Source organism: Acanthaster planci, linkage group LG01 (genome assembly GCF_054643075.1).
Source record: "Acanthaster planci isolate LZ-2023a linkage group LG01, COTS_SCS, whole genome shotgun sequence".
Classification (NCBI taxonomy): Eukaryota; Metazoa; Echinodermata; class Asteroidea; order Valvatida; family Acanthasteridae; genus Acanthaster; species Acanthaster planci.
The window spans coordinates 33,736,686-33,752,659 of NC_141777.1; the positions used below are offsets into that span (position 1 = coordinate 33,736,686).

General features: G+C 43.5%; 1 protein-coding gene across 4 annotated transcripts; it reads right to left on the reverse strand.

Annotated features, from left to right (window-relative positions):
- Positions 1-714: 714 nt before the first annotated feature.
- Positions 715-10,847, reverse strand: LOC110987156 (uncharacterized). 4 transcript variants are annotated; one of them, XM_022249634.2, is made up of 7 exons: positions 10,657-10,847; positions 9,951-10,020; positions 7,687-8,033; positions 5,825-7,483; positions 5,416-5,565; positions 4,530-4,700; positions 715-4,048 (listed from the first exon to the last, which is right to left on the reverse strand). In XM_022249634.2, the coding sequence occupies exons 3-7, from the start codon at positions 8,023-8,025 to the stop codon at positions 3,317-3,319; spliced, it is 3,051 nt and encodes a 1,016-aa protein (XP_022105326.2). In that variant the 5' UTR covers positions 8,026-8,033; positions 9,951-10,020; positions 10,657-10,847; the 3' UTR covers positions 715-3,316. The 4 variants fall into 4 exon arrangements, with proteins under 4 accessions (XP_022105326.2, XP_022105325.2, XP_022105323.2 ...); XM_022249633.2 differs by having other exon boundaries at positions 5,825-7,486; XM_022249631.2 differs by having other exon boundaries at positions 5,825-7,492.
- Positions 10,848-15,974: the final 5,127 nt, after the last annotated feature.

Consider the following 15,974-nt stretch of genomic DNA (forward strand, 5'->3'; position numbering starts at 1 on the left):
CGTTAGGACCGTCATCAAATCATTTCTATTTACAAGGAATCCCCCGCTTACGCTTCATGGGAACTTTTAGTTCAAAGTCAATTCGTCAGAGCGAAAAACATCACCAATAAAACTGCCGTTATTGACGGATGGCAAACTCGCTTCGCTTCTGCCGTCGATGCTCGTGACGTAAAACCCACCTTCTAACAGAGTTTGTTTTTTTAACCTCTTGATGCGACTGGGGAAACAGTGCGGTAACAAAACCTTTCACTGTGTCTAACAATAACGAAGAGAGGCAGTATCACGAATTATACTTAAATAATAAAAGTATGAGACACCTTCTGTAACCACTGAGAATGTGAATTGTTAGAAAGCAAATTAATTATACGGCGTCTAAGGTCTGCAGTCGAAATCACTGAAGAACGAGTCACCGGTCACAAGTCCATTATCACGAAAGAGAGCGATTTCGTCGATGCCGTGCTGGCGATGAACGTGACATAAAAACCAAACTTCAAGCAGCAATTTGTCTTTACCTCTTAATGCGACTGGGTTAAAACTACGGTAACGTTGTGCCTTGAAATACTAGGTCTTTCTGGTTATATTACGAAGGACAGAACGATTGTTTGTTCATTGTTGACAAGGGCATGGGTGTCAAGGGGATTCGGATAAACCAGGGGATATCCTCCCACCCCTTCCAACGATAAGAATGTAATTGTGAGTTACAAAAGTACCCTCTATTTTTTTTTAATCCTTTACTGGTCTTAACAAAAGGAGAGCACCAATAACGCAACTTAAACCTCTGTGATAAAAATGTGAAAATACCGTGTGTAACGGCACTGTTTGGAATGAAGGTATTTTTATGACATTGCTTCAGAGACCCGATGCTTAAAACAACATTTTAAAGCAATTAAGCCGTACCAAATCTCGAAAGAAAATTTCTTTCAACAGTAATAATCAGAAAACAAACTTTTGTCTATCACGTGTAATTTCTTAGAAAGCTCATTAATTATATTTACAGCGTCTATGGTCTACCGTCAAAACAACTGAAGAACGAGTCATCGGTCACAAGTCTCGTCATCATAATAGAAAAAGTTCGTTTAATAAAGAAAAGAAGTTTGCAGTGTCCGAAGTTTGATTTTTTTTCCTGAAAAGAGTCGTCAATAGAGCTCCTTGAATAAGTGAGTTCTTTAAGTTATACAATGATCAGATCATCCAACTGCTATTTTAAGGGGAAATCATTTAGAATGTGAATGTTTGAAAAAGAACCATTGGGAACCTCGAATAAATCTCAATATCGTGGGTGTAAATCCCGGGGAGATGGGGGCATATGTCCCCCTACTTTTGAGGTGCAGGATGGGCTATTGAATCACCTCCCCCCCAAAAAAAACACACACACAAGTGTGTAAACGCCTTCAATCGTGGACTCCCTATTGTTCCTCTTTTGTTCACACTTAAATCTTTGTATTTCAAATTATTTCATTTCCGTTTGAATATATGCTTTGGTTTGGGAGGGGTTTGATATAAAACAGGTTTCCAAATAATCAAACCATCTGCAGTTCTGTATATACGAATAGCTGTTCCTAATCCATTAAGCACAGCAGGCTATACACGTATAATATAAAGGAAGAGCTAGGTTAGTCTAGGTTGGCGCTATATGGCAGGTCTTTATCTTGGGTAAAGGATTGCAACTACGTCCTTTTTGGGCTCTGTTTACATTCGAATTCGTCAGGGTAAGCCTAGACATTTAGATATCATACAAACGAAATAAGAGCCATCAATAATTTCAAAACAAAAAACAAATAGGGACGCAAAACAATACAAGAACCAACTAAGCGTTACATTAAGATTTTCAAAAATGTAGACTGAAGTGCAACAATGCAATAAACCTGTGCAAAACACCAGTGCAACCTGGCCAAAAAAAAAATTAAACAGTAGGGAAAAGCAACATTCCTAGAATCAGAAAAAGAAGCCTTTTTGAACAACCCAAAAAACCAAGTAGGCCTGCCATACAACAGATTAATAAAGCCAATGCATGCGCTGTGCAGCAATTGCATGGACAAATCCTAATCAAAAGGCTAAAATGGATTATTTTCTTTAAAGCTTAAGATTTAAAACACGAAATTATCGGAACGGCAACAACCTACAAAATCTTCAAAGATATGATACAACAAATTAATTAAGAATTGCATAAAGATAATGTAGTCTATAGAGAATTCTCAGTCACGTGATTTGGAGGGTCAGAGTTCAATTTACAAATGTGTGTGCAGAAATGTGCGCGCCTTCGAAGTATCTCAACATGCTGGTGTACATGAAACTGCCAAATGAAATACACAGATTCGAAACTGCACGTGCCTCTACAGACATGGCACGCTTCCTTCGCCCGTAGTGTTACGTCACTTGAAAAACCTCAATAATTCAAACTGTGTAACTTCAAAAATACATTTTAGCAATTTTGTTCCAATATTTTGTTCTATTCCTCATTAATTTCCCTTGTATTAACATTTTGGATTTCTTACATCTAGCTAGCGTTTATGGTCTTTATACAGCTGATTATAATTCCTGTACAACATCGGCGAGCTACAATAATGTAGCTTTTGTATGCAAACTGTAACAAGGACAGACCCCACGCCCATAAAAATCAGTTAATTCTACAGCACAAAATCTCTTGTATCTCCTTGCTTCCTTTATGTAAAACACCTGCTTGACAAATCCCAATGATCCATCTTACGTAAATGGAAGCTCCGGTAAATTTGAATGCCCCAAAAGGACTAAATCAACTTCAGTGGACTATTTAAGTCCTTGTAAAGAGTGTTCAACCGGAGGTTGCCTGTAACCCTGAAATAGCCGCCCCCGGCACGTCTGTTTGTTTTTGTTTGTTTGTTTTTTCGATATTACTGCAGTGCCTTTTTGTTTAAGGACTTGAGCCTTTGGGAGTTTTCATAAAACTCTATGTGATCACTTTGACACCAATGTTGCGAAAAACAATTGTACCGTTCTTGCGCAGGGCGCATTTTCCCGAGATGTTTTAGCCAAAAATGTATACTTTTCCACTACTGTGCCCAATGCACGGGCTGCCACGCATGTAGCCTTGAACTTCAAATTTGTAATGATATATAGGAAGTGTCTTTACCGAATTTCAAAAGGCACAGACAAATTCTGGGGGCGCCCCTCGGCTGTAAGCTGGATCAAAATAACCCGGCTCTTTCAGGATTAAATCGCATGATCTTTTAAATAATTAAACACATCTCTGGTTGTGCATTTTAATTCGTGTTGAAATCAATGATTCAGAACCTTGGCATTCGTGTAAAATCTTAATCATGAAAATACCTGGGGGGTGTCAGTGAGACTGTGGTCGTACTTCCGATAAATGTAGTTGTTCGTCAGAGTACGCAGTGGCCAAACTGGAATAGGCGCTATCTTTTTGGGTGAAGCACGGTTTCGACACCGTGGCTGTGTCTTCACCTAGTTGCCTAGCATACACAGGAGATCTTTGCAAAGAATCACTCATTCTTGTCCCCAACTGTCCTGTAGTTTCCCTTCCTCCCTGCCCTTCTCCTGTGCTCCTTCCCATCAAGACACTGCTGTCATTTTCGGCATTGTTGTTGATGTCATGGTTTGGGCTAGGACTGGCAGCGACGACGTACGCCCCACACCTCATCAACTGAACATCGATAGCCTTGATGGCAAACTGTACATCTCTACGGTTCAGTTCGTGGAGGGCCTGTCTGAGATCCCGCAAGGATTCAGCCTTTCCTCTGCCAGTCGTCATCGATTCTGCAAAGAAGGCGTCCAGAACGAGCCCGCATGGACTGCGGCGTTCAAGCCGAGCCCTACTCTCAATTCTCCTTATCAATCCGCATCCTTGGTCACTCAATCCCGGTAGGTTTTCAGGGAGGCGGCGCCAATCGACGGGAATGGGCATCTCCAAGTCCAGCACATCGCAGAGGTCCTGGTAAATATCTTCAGGTAAAAAATGCTCGAAGACGATCGAATCGTCTCTGTGAATAGGGAGTTTGTCCATCATTACCTGAACTAGCTTTTTGGTAGACGCCAAGTCATGTACACGTACCTAGTGGGGAAATGGTTCGATTACGATGACAAAGCTGCGTGAAACGTTTGAAACCCAAACAAGTACCTGACGAATAATAATAAAGGACGGATCCTGTTCTGTAATATTCAGCCCAATGTCTAACTAAATCCTTTGGGAGGTTTGAAATTTCAGTCTTTGCATCACGTTTATTTATTAAATAATAGCCTCAAGAGTCACGTTTTAGAATTGGCAGAGGAAAAAAGTGAATAAATAGGAACATATTTTAGCGGGAGGGAGTGCAAATATTCAAACTCAGTCTGAGTCAGGTTGCCAGTTCTTAAAAGGAGTTAAAAAACCAGCGTTTTAAAATCGGTACTACCAACTGATCTTTAGGAGTGAGGATTCTTACGGGGGTAGAAAAATTTTTTTTAAGTCAGCTTTTGCTGTAAGTGCCAATTCTGACCAAGTCTTTTTATACATAACAGTGTAAATTATTACTCACGTTTTGATGATAACTTACCTTAGTAGGACTCTTCACAAGGAATTCCACTTCGACGTGGCCTTTGACTGTCATACACGCTCTGAAGGGTGTCTTAACAGAGGAATTACGGCTGGCGAAAAACAGTTTGGACGGGTAAGCCGAAACACGGTCTGAAGTACTGGGTCGCCACAAAAACCAGTTTTTGAACGTCTGCAAAAGTCATTTAAAAATACGTAAAAGGGATCAGTTTGAAAAATCAACGAAATCAATTTTCATCTTCTGTCTTAGGCCCATTAAGGTCGATAACCAAAGTGGCACATGAAAAACCTATCAATCAAAGTCATTCAAGAGAGACGTACCTTCAGCGACATACCTATCCATGAAAACTTAGCCAGTCAGCCATAAAAACGACAAACAAACCGCTCCAACCAACAAGTGAACCTCCACCAAAACTAAGCCAATCTACAAACTAATTTATCCAACTCATATCAACAAGCCAACCAACCAGGCCAGCTATCGGCCAATCGTCTCAAATAGACAATTCATTATCGAGCCCGAAAAATTAAATTCATTTATTCACTGCCTAACAAATAAGATCTTCATAAACCCCATACTTCGTTCATCGCGCAATCATGTACAATCCACGCATTTAGCTAACCTGAAATAAATAAATATCCAATTATATCAACAACCACCAATAGTTAACCTAGTGACAATACAAACCAACCAACATGTCAACTGTATTAACCTGTGCACAGATTAGCTCTTGCTTTCACATCAGCAAACATTCAGCAACTTGTGAGTAAAATGTCGAAAGGGTGTACAAACCAGCCATTCCATAACCAACTTGACGACCTAAAACAAACCTAGCCACACTTCCAACAAGTTGATGAACCATTAAGTTTAAGCGATAATTTCCACCTACGTGGGTGCCACATGCGGGTTTGGTGATTTCCCAACATTCTGATTCAGACGTCAAGGTTGCGATCACATCTCCTCCATCTCGCTCCACCCAAATTTGCTCCTCCATGTCAGCAAGGTAGAAGTCATGCTTTTTCTCACTCAACTCGACTTCCTATAAAGGAAAGAAACGGTTGGAACCAAACTGAAGTTTCAGCAGTCTGAAAAAATCACTTCACTTACCTGTATTACTTTCATTTCATTACATTTTCGGTCACTTTCATCCAGACAAACAGGAACACACGACTTTGGGTCTTATTTCACTCTTTATGTGCTAACTATATACATGCATCGTGGGTTAGGGAGAATTTTTCAGAAGAAAGCTAACTGAGCTGTAATGTACAGGTGTATATTGAATCAAACCTATAACTTACTCTCAGGTCAGATTTGGTGTTGTTGATGATCCGGAGTCGAATAGCAGCTTTTCCTGCCGTGATGTCCTCGTTGATAAACACGCAAGCCAACATGGACTTGGCCGAGACAAGAGCACATGCCACATAACCACAGAAATGATCCATCGTCACGGTGATGGAATGACTCTTCACCAACACCAATCCATCCACGCCATCGCGGATTTTCCAAATGTCACGCCCCGACATTGATTTGGTGAGGGTGAAAAGATGGTTGGTTGCATCCTGTGCGCAGTGAGGGAAGGTCAGAAAAACATCTTTGCGGAAGCGCAGAGCAGAGGGGCCACAGTGAATGCACGGAGTGAGTTGGTCCTTATCTTTGATCATGTTACCTTCCACAAAGATGTAGACCAGCTGTGGTGGTCCATCGGGTACGGCACCAAACGGAACATACAGATGGACATCCAGATCATCAATGGATAGGTACCCACCTCGCCTGTCTAGCATAGCCCCAGCAAAGTTGGATATCTGAAAGACGCGCCCGACTATGTCAATACAAAGATTCATTGCGCATTTACGCATCATATCAAAGGCCTCCAGATACGCTTTCTTCTCAAAATTGGCATACTGGTTGAGATCCCAGGAATCTGACGGCACTTCGATGTGAGCAGAGCACGGCTCGAGTTCTGGCGATGGTGGATTCCTCTTTTCCTCCACATGAGGTGGTTGGTAGGCATCATCAGTGATCTCAGCTGAGTATTGCATGTCGAAGTCCCTATTAGACCTCATCGATACCGGTGAAGGGATGCAGTGGCTTGCAACGCTTAGGATTCTCCGGATGAAAATCACATCAAGAGGTGTAGAAGATGGCCCTCCCTGCACAGCCAGTGTACCGCCGTTTGATCCCTCTACCCTGACTGGATTCGCTGGAACTGCTGATGAGAAATTCTGCTGGGAGATATCGTTGTGTACTCTCTCGTGCTCTTCCCAGTCCTGGAGGGAGATGGCACCGCGTGAGCTTGTTGCACTGGGCAGGGATGTACCCATGCTGTTAATTCGGAGAGCTTTGTCGTTCGTAATATAATTACTGCCTGTCCAGTATCCTCCATGGGTGTACGAGCTAATGCCCCATGCGCTCTTTGTTAAAAAGAGCGAGCCTTCCTGGCCATGTTTAGCAACCTCGGCCTCGGTCTCCAATCTTATCGAGTCGGGGATCAATAAATTTGGGGTTGAAGTGCAGGAGCGTTGTCTGCTTTCCTCTTCGTGTAATCGGGGTTTTCGATCAGGCATCCAGATAGTTGAAGACGGCCTGTTGCAAACCTCAGAGCTAGAGATGGTCGCGATAGCACGTCCAGTAAGAGGTTGTCGCGTCTCAGCCTCCCTCCATACCGTGCACCGATGGCCGTCATCATCGGCTCCATGGCCTAAATCAGGATTGCTGATAAAGGCACTACCTGAACAGGTATCCTGAAGGTCTCGGAGAAAATAGGAAGAACCTCCTCTTGGGCAATCTCTTCCTGGTTTGTCAGCTAGCGACGAAGAATACTTGAATCCTGAAACCGCTCCCTGTCCATGCATTCTATCGTGCCCAAAATTGATGTCATTGTTTTCATGGCGTGACAGCCGGTCCGGGACGACTGACAGTCGGTCTCGAGTGTGCCTTTCAGTCCTCACATTTGTAACCTGCTGACCCTCAAAAATGATAAAAAAAAGCCATTGTTAATATCAAAGTATGACAGGAAAATTTGTTAAGATGTAAAAAATAATAGGCCTACAACGAGAATGAAAACTTCCAAAACTTTATTGGCAGGTTTCATGAGGTGAAACGAAGCCGCCCTTAACCTCATTAAATAACAACATGCCTTTGAGTTGGTGATAACTCTTACCTTAGGATATCTACGAGTTCGTAGAAGCTCTTGTGACCCACTCTCCGCGCCTACTGTGTACCTTCGCTGCACGGTGCCATCCACTCCACGAGCACTGTGCTTCTGTTGGGTCATTCCACCGCGATAGAGGTGGGACGACCCCCATCGGAGCTCCTCGCTACCCGGTTCATCGGGGATTGCCAGGGACGCCGCTGAATTAAACCCCGAGTCCGACCTTTCGTGCATCAAGCTCTTGCCGATGTAGCGGTCCTCTCTGTGAAATGGCACGCCGCCGGAAACAGTTGCTAGTCGCTCTCTGCCCTCCATCTCTAATAACTGATGCTGTGGTCGGCTGCTCATTTTGAAATCTGGCACCGGCAAAATAAGTTGCATTAAAAATGCGCTCAGGGTCCAAAATGAAGTTCGAAAAAAGTTGTGAGATGAAAGGGCCTTAGTAATATGTTACCAAACCAGGCGTTGTAAATTAGTGTGTATTCCGTCGCAATGGTATGGGGCTACATGTTCTCTGCAAATTTTATGTCAGTGACTCAATTTTAAAGGAATATAGTATTATTAACCACGTGCTATTAAGGGTGGCAAAATAATTTATGCATTAATTGTTTTCCCCAAATTCCTCTATTTTGCGTGGAATATAAAAGGGATGTTTTCGTTAATTTAGATACAGCTGTCATTAATATCAGACACTGAAACCCCTAACACTTGACATGCAGCGAGTGGATAACCTTAGGGCTTAGGCAGATATCAACGTGAATGATATACTGCCCTCTGTCTCGTTCAATATTCATTACATTTTGGCAGGGAACGCTGCAACGCATCTGCATGTTTGTCTGGCAAAGCATCATGGAACAGATGTTAGTCCAAGAACTTACACCAGACAAATAATTCTTCCCTTTCTTTCATCAGGACGTAAAATGTTTGACATGCATAGAATTTCAGTGTACAAATACTATTGTAAAATCGCCGCTTTAATAACGAATTCTTCCATTTCAGATGTGTTACGTTTCTTTCCCTTAAGTAAGTTCTCTTTCTGTGAGCAAAAAAGAAAAAAGTCCAGTTAAACACAAGGCCTATTCTGACTTGTTTTAAAACAATGGTCCGTCAGATCAGTATTTGAATTTCAAAAATTGTTCAAATTTGCTTTTCGTGTGGTCTTTTGATGAATGTTTGAGTTCATTCTTATCGAAATTGTCTTTTCACTGATTCACATTTTTCCAACTCTGAGAGTGGTTGAACAAACGTTTAATTTCAGTTGGCAGACTTTTTTGTGTTCAAACCTCATATTCTTGTCCATGGAAAGAAATTTGATTCATATTTGCTGGTATAAAAGGGGATAATTATGCCAAAGAGAAAAATCCAAAAAAGGGAAAAAATGGGAGCAAAAACAGGTATGTGTTCGTGTTGTTACAGTGAGCTTCACTTTGTTTCTACCAGCCTTTGTAATCTTTCAATTTGAAACCATCCTAGTGCATCATAATTACAAACAGAAGAAGAAAACTGAACAGTACATGCGCACACAATCACAAGGTATCCTGCCTTAATTTCATGTAACTCATTTTTAGATAATCTCACCAGCGTAGCATTTTCGTCATAATTACAAGACAATGAATTCGGGGAATGGTCATCAAAACGAGCAACATTTGTGCACTGAACTTGGCAATACTTAGGCCTTTTGTAAGCCATGTCATATCTAAATTAATGATCAAATCAAGTTTGAATACAATAATTTTAGACGAAAATAAAATGGATGAAAACATCCTCTGCAGTTTCGATAGAAACGCATGGTGTAATTTTGGATGCCCATAAAAATTATGACTAAAATGAATCCGAGCGATATGGTAGGACTTCAATTGCTGAAAATAACCCAAAGATGAAAAACTTGTATCAGATTGAACGTGAACATGAACATTATTTTTCTGAAATCAGTCATAAAACAGTATTGGTAAAGCATTTGCGAATGCACTGTGCGGTAGACGGAAAAGGAGGCCAGACAGAACAACTTGGGCCCTATGCATACTGGCTCAGAAAGTGTGCAGTAGGCCTACGTACTTCATGTTTCCTGAGCATAATGTGCATATGACGCAAGTCGTTCTGCGTGGCCTTCTTTTCCGCCTACCGAAATGTGCCGGTGGAGGCAAATTTTGTGATTCCTATACGCACCCGCAGTTAAATACACGTAACCTTGGGAGAAAATGAATATTCATGTTACCCCGAGAGGAGAAAGGTTTCTGTTTTCATGTGAATGTGTTTACTGAGGCGTACTGTACCTCGCCAGATGTTGATCCCAGCCTGTCTCGCGCCCCAACTTTTGTGGGTCCCAGACGATGTCGTCACAACCTTCAAATAAGTGGAATGGGGACTTTCCAAAAATGATTTCGAAACCGATATCTTAATTAATGAAGTATTTTTTCTGAAACACAAAAGTTATGAGTAGGGTTAGTGTCTTCCCATGAGAAATTATAGGTGGACAGTAGGTTATATTATTAATTTCCCGTGTGTTGTGAATTTTCATGATAATTGAGTTCGACGTTTTACCTTATATAAAAGTCAACCGAAGGTTTCATTGAAATATGGCAAGTAACGATGTCACTTGATGTTCCAATCTGTAATAAAAATTGACTCAAACTGTTTTGTTCTCGTATTGGATTCGGTACCACAAAATGGGACCCTGCTGTCGCGTCTGTTCACATTGGCCTACACCTGCAACGGAAACTGCTATACTGAGGCTTATATTGTTATTCCAGTGAAATTTATTTTGAAAAAAGTTACTCTACTTTAAGTCATCATGAGAACCATCCTAATGCCATGTCAATGACAATATTTAAGCAACATAAAGTTTCGACATCAACATATTGACGTACATGTTAAAGCCGACAGCTTTTATCGGCAGTCTCATCACGCGAGCAAAACTTGGTTGTCATGGGTTTCCTCTCCGTACGATAGCTATTCACCCTAGGAACACAATCAACTTACCTGCAGGAGATAGATTCTCTTGAAAACCAGTGCAGTTAGAGTAAGAAGCAAGCGATCTTCACACAATATTCAAGACATGCATAGTCATAAGCTTGCAAAGGGAAACATGAACGGGTTAATTCGACACAGAGTGGTGAAATATTGGTACAAGTTCATGCATTGGGCCCTGCGTAGAGGCCTATTTATGCGGGTGCATCGGTGCGAGACAGCCAACCCAATTGTTCGCTGAAAAAAAGGCCTGCAGGGAGACTGAAACTCCAGCCTACATACAAAATACGACAATATGGCTTAGGGAAACGTAAATTGGACAAAACTTGGGGTTTTCATATCAGATGGGTTTACTGGTCTGGGATGATTTTGTAAAGCTGCAGTAGAGTATATCTGCGTATTACGTGGACACTTCGATTACTATTGAAGAACATGCGAGTAACGCATAGCTCAAACGTTGTCCCAAATTGTAAACTTACGAAAGCATGTTTATCCTCATATTTCATAAACCTTTTAAACATTTTTAACCACTTTCCTTTGAAGTGAAAAGTAGTCTTACACGTTTGACGACATAAAACTCTACGTTCAAATTTATTAATTCAATACAGGGATTTCACATTAGCGCCGTCTACGCACACCTGCATCGAAAGTGAGGCTCTCTGTGTCGAACTTCCTCGCGCGCGCCCGCAGAGTCCACACAGTACATGGAGCATCCGGTTCGTAAGTGTGACGCCACTTCAGTTTAAACCACGCCCACTGCACAAGATACACGACCATCGCTGGTACGTTAGTTCGCGGTCAATTGTCGTTATTTTTCTTTGGATTTTACGAGTCGAATCATCCTGAAAGACTCTTCCACAAAAATTTTCATCCTAAAAGTCTGAATTTAACATACCTTTATGTATTTTGTGTCTTGACTCCTTACTTTCAATTGTCTGATCGTATTAAGAATAGAAGCTGACACATATAGCCTCGTTTTCAAACGCGGAAGTGCGCAGATCGACGCTAAAAGCGTCGTATTGGGATCCCTCTATACAGCATTCTAAAAGCGTTTATTTATCTTTCTGAAATTTTGAACTGCGTATAAATGAATTCAATTATCATAAAGGTTTTAAATCCACAAAAATTCGGCATTTTTAATTCTTTAGAAACATTTATTTATTGTGCAGTTTTCACAACTTCGAGCAAATACAATTCTGATTCTGACAATGGTATTTGTGTCATCGGCATGTCCTTTCTTTGAAGTGATGGATGAAGGTGTAAACTTGGAGACCACTGTGTGTTTTCTTTGCCATTCAGCGCTTTGCGGGGTTCCTCAGTTCAATTCAGTTGACATTTTTTTCCGACAGTGCATATATAAGGCATTCAAGTTGTATGCGAGTTTACAATTAATCAAGGATAAAGAAAATAATACAAACAGTAGTAACTAAGATGACATTTGCACTACCGAGGCATAATCAAAAGCCCAGGGCTTGTACTGAAATGCCTTGAAAACAGACAGACAACCAGACAATTAACAGATCACAGGACTGTTTTCTATTCTCTAGTTCTTTTCCGTTGACTTGGAGAAGCTGAAATGAAGAGAGGAATTTGGGTAGTGTTTCAAACACACAGTCACAAACTAGGGCTGTGTCCGAAACAGGCTTTCAGAGCTACGGCTAGGTCTATTGTCTACACGTCTCCACAGATTTCCAATGCATGGAGCGGAGACCTAGACATAGCTCTATAGATAACAGATTCGGATACAGCCCTAAGACAAGAAGGGGAATGATGGTTCTCAGTGGGGCCAAACCTAACCAAAATACTTTGTGCATTTACAATTACCTTTGCTGATAATGAGCAATACAGGCTTACAACAGACTGTAAAGATTTGGTTTATCAAAGACAAGTATAAAACGACGTTTGTTTGACGTTGCATCGTGATTTTGACGCTACATCAGAAACGCTGGAGATAATCTGCAGTGAAACTTTCTTTCAGCAAATTCTTCAGTGCCCGATTCTTCACTTGTGAGTAAAAAAAGGCCATCGTCTGAATTGACATCGGGATGCACGAAACAGTTGGACGGGTATGTTGCTGACACCTGTACATAATTATTACAAATCCACGGTTAACTTTTCAAAAACTATTTGGAGAACGTCGTTACGTAAAACCCTCGGAGGAGAATCCTCAAAGAGCCGAGGGCGGACTCCGCCCCGGGCTTTTTTAGGGTTAAATCAGAAAAATCACTCTCAAGTGTAGATTCATATTTCATTGGAGTGAAGTGCATTCTTCTTCAGGCTGTCATTGCCTTAGTACAGCATACCATCTGGACATCACCTGGACGATCTTGAGGAGGCTTCAGCACCGTTATAGAAAACGTCACTGGTTTGAGTTTAATACCCTTTTCATTGTGACATATTCACTGCGGCCAACTACAGTTGGCTGCAAAACTAGTGTATCTATCTTGTGATTCAATCTAAGTGAGCTCCGGGTTTATGAGATCGTCTATATCTCTATTGCAACGCCCCGAGCCTAAGGGATCCCCTATATCCCGACGGCAAACACCATCCGTTTCCCTCCCACCCCACCTCCGCAGCCAGAGTGAATTCCACAGACACACCGTCGTGAACCTCAGCCAACGCACCCTGAAGACAGATGTCCTCTCCTTAGGCATGAACTTCGCCACCCCACCACGCGCCGTCCCCCTAGCCGACATCATCCGAGCAACGGAACCTGCCATACGGAAGCTCGACAAGACCACAGCCGATAACATCCAAGTCAAGATCCATCAAGCACTCCAGCACGCCAAACGGGCCAAGCCCAACCTCACCAAGCCCGAAGTTGAAGCCCTCCATGATCTCCGCAGCGACAAGTCCATACACACCATCACGGCCGACAAGGGCAACGCTACGGTGGTCATGGACCGTGAAGCTTACTCCAACAAGGTACAAGACATCCTCACATCCAGCACCTACCGCCCCCTACCCAAGGACCCCACCCAAGCCATCGAGACGCATCGCCATCCACCTCCTCGCTCTCCACCGTTCCGACTCCATCCCAGCAGACCTGTACCGTCGCCTCCGCCCGTCGGCGTCTACCTGTCCAAGATTCTTCGATTAACCCAAGATCCACAAGCCAGACATCCCCGTGCGCCCCATTTTGTCTTCAAGGGGATTACCTACTTACGAGACCGCCCGTTTTCTGACCGACATCCTCCAGCCCCTGGTCGGCAACACACCACGTCACACAACACCACATCTCCAACTCCACCCAGGTCGTGAAGCTCACGAAAAACCTGTCCAGCCAACAGACATCATGGTGAGCTTCGACGTGGTGTCGCTATTCACCAGTATACCCACTGAAGTGCATGCCAGATTGCCAAGGATCGACTGAACAGCGACCCCTCCCTCGCTGACCGCACAGCTCTCTCCTCCGCCCAGATCGCCGACCTCATCTGCCTCTGCGTTCATCCAGCTACTTCAAGTTCCAAGACCAGTTCTACGAGCAGACAGCTGGGACCTCCATGGGATCCCCTATATCCACGGTCCTAGCTAACATCTTCATGGAAGAATTTGAAACATCATCTCTCTTCACCGCCCACCTCAAACCCACCATTTGGCTGCGCTATATATATTGACGACACATTAGTCATATGGCCCCATGGTCAAGATCACCTCCAAGAATTCCTCGAGTACCTCAACCAGCAATACCCTACGATCAAGTTCACCATGGAACAAGAACAAGACAGACACCTCTCCCTCTTACAACTATACCTTCCAGAAACCCAGACGGCACCCTCAACCACCGTGTCTATTGCAAGCCTACCCACACCGACCAGTACCTGCACCAGATATCTTTCCCCCACCCAGCCATATAAAGACCTCAGTCAACTGCACCCTCGTCCACAAAGCCTACGAGATCTGTGACCAGAACGACCTACGCCAAGAACTCCACCGCATCAAGTCTTCCCTCCAGATGAACGGCTACTGCAACCAGCGCATCAACCTTTCCAAGCCCTCTCCTAGGACGCTAGGGTCACCTATACCCCAAGCCCCCCAAACCCGGCCCCACCGCCACAGTCTACCGTACCTGGGCCCTACTCCCCACCAACTTCGCATTTTGCTACAGTCGGCCAACATCAAAGTCTATCATTCAGCACCCAACAAGCTGCAGGCTGCACTTCACACCCACAAGGACAAGCACCCATCCAGCAGTCGCCCCAGTGTACATGTATATCGCATTCCATGTGAATGCAGCCAAGTATACATCGGGGAAACCGGCAGGAACCTCCGTCCCACCAGACTCCAAGAACACCGCTCGCACGGACGACTAGGAGAATGACAAGTCGGCCATCATCAAACATGCACACTGCACGGACCACGGCACTGAACAGGACAATGATTACCCCTCCCCCATCCAGACGAACTGACTCCCATTAAGAACTCGAGAAGCCAACACCGTACCCCAAGACATCGGTTTCAAGCTCAGCGACATCTGGCGCCCACTACTATAGTACCCAAGCAGACCACTACCTGGGCAGTAGGGTCCCCGAAATCCATGCCACCCACTCCAGGCATTAAGGTCTTCTCTACCTGAAGCCACCCCCCCCCCTTGGCATAAGGGTCCTCTATACCCGAACCCAGGGTTTTCCGCCAATTCCACAAGCCCGCACCGCCACAGGGTCCAACACCTTCATGCAACAGTGCAAGTTACACAACCCACGAATTCCGTTCCACGCTCAACCGCTTCCGGATTACCTTATAACCCTATGGAATTCCATATCTGCCGTCGTGCGTCGCCCGTCGTGCGTCGTCCGTCGTGCGTCGCCGGTCGTGCGTCGCCCGTCGTGCGTCGACCGTCGTGCGTCGCCCGTCGTGCGTCGACCGTCGTGCGTCGCCCGTCGTGCGTCGCCCGTGGTTTTTTTTTTTCACGATTGCGCAGTGGTATTTTTAACTTTTACCCTTGATCGTTTCACATGTACCGTGATGTCCTCGTTCGATCGATCCACCATGCCTGACTCTCATTTTAGCAATAGAACTAGAAGATGTACATGTATTCGTTTTTGCAGTTGCGCCAAATTCCAATTGAAAGAAGAAATAATATCCTGACATCGGCTAAGTAACGTGTATATGAAAAAATACCATTTTGGTTACATAAATAAATCAACAAAATAGACTTTTGTTACGGTAGATTGTTTTTCTCGATAACTTAGTTACTCTGGACGTAACTTTACTCATTAACAGCCAGACTTTAGGTCTATAGCCTATGTGATATTTCTGTCTGTCCCTGCACGATATCCCACAGAACGGAATGTAAATAACAGATTATTTACAATGTTTGATTCCCAATA